The 5,018-nt window shown below is 43.7% G+C and overlaps 1 protein-coding gene across 2 annotated transcripts in view; it reads right to left on the bottom strand.

Moving 5' to 3' along the window:
* Positions 1 to 2,134: 2,134 nt before the first annotated feature.
* Positions 2,135 to 5,018, bottom strand: part of COG3 (component of oligomeric golgi complex 3) — a 32,821-nt gene continuing 29,937 nt past the window's right edge. For both annotated transcript variants that reach the window (XM_074565245.1, XM_074565235.1), the window contains one exon: positions 2,135 to 4,345. In XM_074565245.1, coding sequence (XP_074421346.1) covers positions 4,316 to 4,345 — 30 coding nt within the window. In that variant the 3' untranslated portion in view covers positions 2,135 to 4,315. The remainder of the gene's footprint in view (positions 4,346 to 5,018) is intronic.

The following is a 5,018-nucleotide window of genomic DNA, read 5'->3' as shown; positions in this document are numbered from 1 at the left end:
TATCACTCCTTGGATTTCATCATCTTCTATCTCCATGAAATACTGAAACGAAGATACTAACACTCGCAGGAAGCAGTTACATCAGCGCTTCAGATCACCGTTTCCTTCATCAAGGTGATAACAGTGACTTTGCGCTGAAAATAAAGCTCCTTTTTTCAAGCTGACAACGCCTCTTCCTGTACATCAAGTCCCTGTAACACCAAGCGCATCTCTTTTGAGAACACAATGGCTCATGGTACGATCAGTAGGTTTATACAGCGGGTGTGCAGTACTTTGAAGGAGGAGATGGCTTCCTTCCTACAGCTGAAGAACTGGACTGTGGGAGCTTGTTGTAACAAGCATGACTGACGAGCCTGCTTTGGGTACAGGAACCAGGGACAACCCAAGAGAGAAGGAAGATGAGGAGCCTTTTGGGTGGGGGCAGTTGGTGGCAGGTGGTAAGTCCCACGGCTCAGTGGCATGGTTGGCCTCCACTGAAAGGGGCCAACTGATTATTTTTTTGTTTGTTTGTTCTATTCAGAGGTCTTTATATCAAAGATCTGATTTGTTCCACAGTGTTGGTTGGTTTTAGGGTTCGAGAGACCTGGACAGGCTGGAGAGTTGGGCGGAGAAGAACCTTATGAAATTCAACAAGGGCAAGTGTAGGGTGCTGCACCTGGGGAGGAATAACCCCATGCACCAGTACAGGTTGGGGGCTGACCTGCTGGAGAGCAGCTCAGCTGAAAGAGACCTGGGAGTCCTGGTGGACAACAGGATGACCATGAGCCAGCAATGTGCCCGTGTGGCCAAAAAGGCCAATGGCATCCTGGGCTGCATCAAGAAGAGTGTGGCCAGCAGGTCGACGGAGGTCATCCTCCCCCTCTACTCTGCCTTGGTGAGGCTGCACCTGGAGTACTGTGTCCAGTTCTGGGCTCCCCGGCTCAAGAAGGACAGGGAACTGCTGGAAAGGGTGCAGCAGAGAGCTATGAAGATGATTAGGGGGCTGGAACACCTCTCTTATGAAGAAAGACTGAGGGATTTGGGTCTCTTCAATCTGGAAAAAAGACGACTGAGGGGGGACCTTATCAACACTTATAAATACTTAAAGGGTGGGTGTCAGGAGGATGGGGACAGGCTCTTTTCAGTGGTGCCCAGCAACAGGACAAGAGGTAACGGGCACAAACTTGAGCACAGGAAGTTCCACCTAAACATGAGGAGGAACTTCTTGACTTTGAGGGTGGCAGAGCACTGGCACAGGCTGCCCAGAGAGGTGGTGGAGTCTCCAACTCTGGAGACATTCAAAACCCACCTGGACGCGTTCCTGTGCAACCTGCTGTAGGTGACCCTGCTCTGGCAGGGGGGTTGGACTAGATGATCTCCAGAGGTCCCTTCCAACCCTATGAGTCTATGAGGATAAAAATGCATGAGGGTAGGAGAAAGCAGCATTTGTGGACACTGGGCTGGATCTACCTGCAGTCACCACCTGAGGTGCTACAGCAGCACAAACTTTTTCCCCCTTTCCCTACTCACATCATTTTGTCAACATCAAACATGGGCAGTTTGAGGAAGGGACTTGTTTTTTGTTGGAAAACACCCAGCACAGCATAAGCTATGCTGCAGGCATCACTGTCGTACAAAAAGAAGTGTGAATGGCCGGCCAACTGCTCTGCCATTCACTTCATTTGTGAGAGATACAATCCAAAGGGTTAAACCTCTTTAGGAGGCTCCAAGCGCCCAGGAAGCAATGGTCACCCATCACTGCCCCACACCAGTCAGGCTGGTGCTGAATTCCACAAAAAAAGGAGCATTTTTCCTTAGGTTAGTTAATTCAAAAGACACTGTCGAAGCCGGGGGTGAAGGGAAGCTTCATGCTGGCATTATGGGGGACAAACCACAAGCCTCTGGATGGTGTTTCTACAATACCAAGGACCAGAAGAACAGAATGTGGTAATGAGAAACTATGGGTAGATGAGTCTGTGAGTAACCAGGAAAACAAGAACAGCTATCAAACACAACAATACTTATGATCTGCCACCAGCTCCCAAAAGCCTTCTCTTGGTAAAAGCCAACTAGTTAAAATATGGTCTTGTCTTACACTTGTGGTTTCTTCCCCCTAACAAAATTGCAAGCAAAGAGACCACTTAGTCACAGAAGATCGTTTGTCAGTAAAGAAAATACAAATTTACTTTTATTATAACCATAAAGAGGCATTACTGTAACAATTAGCTGTACATTCAGCACTCGGGTATACATCTGTGCCAAATAAAGTCAATTCTCTTACTGCTAAAAAAGAACACTCCTTCTCAGCGATGCACTGCCCGTGCTTACAGGATGTTTATTGTCTCTGTATTACAGTTAGCTTGACAGACAAGCCTCAGGGTACAGAATAAAGCTTTACTCTTGGACCAAAATAGGAGGCAACATTTTTATTTAAAAAAATTAAAAACAGCAAGTTTCTAGTCAGATAATATAAAGCATCTTAAATTAATCTTTTGAAAGTATTTACACTATTTGTAAACGTAAATATCTGAAACTGTACACGTTTAAACAAATGTTCATTTAGCAAACAGGCCGTATAAACTGATTGCTCTTCTAATTTTTTAACCAGCTGTTCTAGAGCTGTCTGGGTCCTCTAAGAGAGAAAAAGATCCCGAGCACAAGAGTGACTATTGCAACGGTTTCCCCTTCATGTCTTTTCTGTACAATGTCTGTATTAAGTCAGTCCTAACTCTGTACAGCGACCATGCAGTCCTTCTGTAAAACTTCATAAAAAAAACAAATATACATATATTACAACGCACCGGGCATTATTTTACAGCCTGTATTTCGACATAAGTAAAAAGAAAGGGCAAGTTTTCTGCCTTGTTAGTTCCTTTAGTTAATTTTTAAGGAGTCCTGTAAGGTCCTATGAGTACCATTTATGTACCTCAGCACTACTGCTGCAACGCTCCTCGTGGTAGCGTTAAATCCTACCATCTTAGTCTCCAGCCACGTGATTTACAACAGGAAAATTATTAAATCAAAACACCACCGATGTGCATGGAAATGTCTACATATTTAAAACTACAGAACAGGTTTTATAAATAAGTTAAAAATCTGCCATGTAAGTCACTACATTTTTCTTTTGCAGTGCTGCACGATAAAGACTTACCCACTGAGGCACCCTAAAGCTGCTTGTAGTGTTTCATTCCATTAATGGCCAAGTGTTTAGCGTTCAGCTCTCCGAAATAACGACCGATAAATGCATACTGGACACCGTGCACTGTTTACCAGTTACCAAGTACTTATCCCCTGTTTACAACCCTGATTTGACAGGCTTGTGCATTCAATTTCTGGCACACACACCCCCACCCTTCTATTAGCACTTAACTCCAGCGCACAAAGGCTGTACAAGCTCCAGTCCCAGTCCACGCTTTAAACAGGGAAACCCCACCATCTGATCTTGGGTAAGGCCAAAAAACAACTCTTAAGAACTAGAAGAACCAAGATGATGATCTCTAGAACCAAGTACCTGAGAATCCCAATGCTAAGCTTTGCAGTAAAGCATCTGAAAACACGCAGTTGCCTCAGAAAGAACGGAAATTGTATTGCAGTTTTCCATCACGAATCCCAAGGAACCGAGATTCTTTACACAGAGCATGAAACTTCAGGTCAGATCTCACAGCTCCCAATCGCAACAGCGTAAGAAAAACAGCACATCCAGTGTTTCAAAAAATGCTTCACTTGCGGGAAATAAAGTTTTCCCAACTAAGAACCTCTGAATTATGTTCAAACACGTGGTGGATTACCAGGATTTTGAGGGGGGGGGAGTTAAAGAAAAATCGGAGCATGCCTGCTTAAGTCAAACTGTCACACCAATGCGCTTATCTCCAAGCCTTACAAATACCTATTACCGCTCCCATGTGATTCCCTGCGCACTATTTCCAGCATGTCTTCGAAAATGCAGCTTTTCACTGTATTCAGCTTACTAAGGGAAAGTAAGAAAGGTTTTTACATTAAAAAAAAAAGAACTACAAAGAAAATAGGATTTCAACTTTGAAAACATCTGGAGAAGGCAGTCACTGAGCTTCCATAAGAGTGATCAGCAAAGGCTATTTTGTTTTGTTTTCTTTCCTCCCCCCCACTTCTCAAACCAATGAATAGGAAGACCTTTCACAAATCAATAAAACTGGCTTCTTTCTTTCTTTTCCTAAAACAGGGTTAAGCAGCCTGGAGAGTTTTGATGCAGACTGGACTGCGCAGTGGGATCCTGTGTTAATTTCAAGCAAATGTCTTCACATTCCCTTCACTGCCTGGCATTCAGCTGAAGCTTATTTCAAGCAGCCTCACTGTTGGGCTACTTGGACATCGACAGAAGTAAGTTCACCTGAAAGGCAAAAGGAAAACCTACATTAGACAGAGCAGTGAAGTTTCAGAACTCATGTCTTATCTGTGAACCTCTAAACGGGACTCCTAGGAAGCACACAGAGTCGTAGATGAATCAGAAGACAGCTACTAAACAACCGGCCAAAATTTGCAGTCAAATGCCTACTCACAGGCTTTTTAAAATGCGACTGTTCACAATGCTGACTAGTCATTTCATCAGTCACAACCTATCATGTCAAAGTTTTTAAAACGACTTCAGGCATTGTCAAGGAATTCCAAAAAGATCTGCTCACTGCCAAAAAATGTTAACATTGATCTTTGATACATGAAACAAATTTGGGATCCTTTGCAGTACTTGTTTCCCACAGATTACAATATTGTTTCCCATACACTTCATTTGGTAGGAGAAGTGATCCTAAGGTTTAACAGATAAACAATTAAGAAGATGCCATCTCCTCTAGGAAAACCCCACCTCATCCCAGTGCATCACTCCCACTCTGTGCTCCAGGACCGTTATCACACATCCCTGTGGCCACATTCGCTGCAGGAAATATCCTCTAATCCATAAACTAGGTTATCTGTTTAAATATTGGCATCCTGGGATAATCATGATTCTATCCACATTCCCTGGATCGCTAAGGTCAAAGCGAGATTTTTAAAAAACCTATTTGGTT

Source organism: Larus michahellis, chromosome 1 (genome assembly GCF_964199755.1).
Source record: "Larus michahellis chromosome 1, bLarMic1.1, whole genome shotgun sequence".
Classification (NCBI taxonomy): domain Eukaryota; kingdom Metazoa; phylum Chordata; class Aves; order Charadriiformes; family Laridae; genus Larus; species Larus michahellis.
This window is presented reverse-complemented; position numbering and strand designations above follow the sequence as displayed.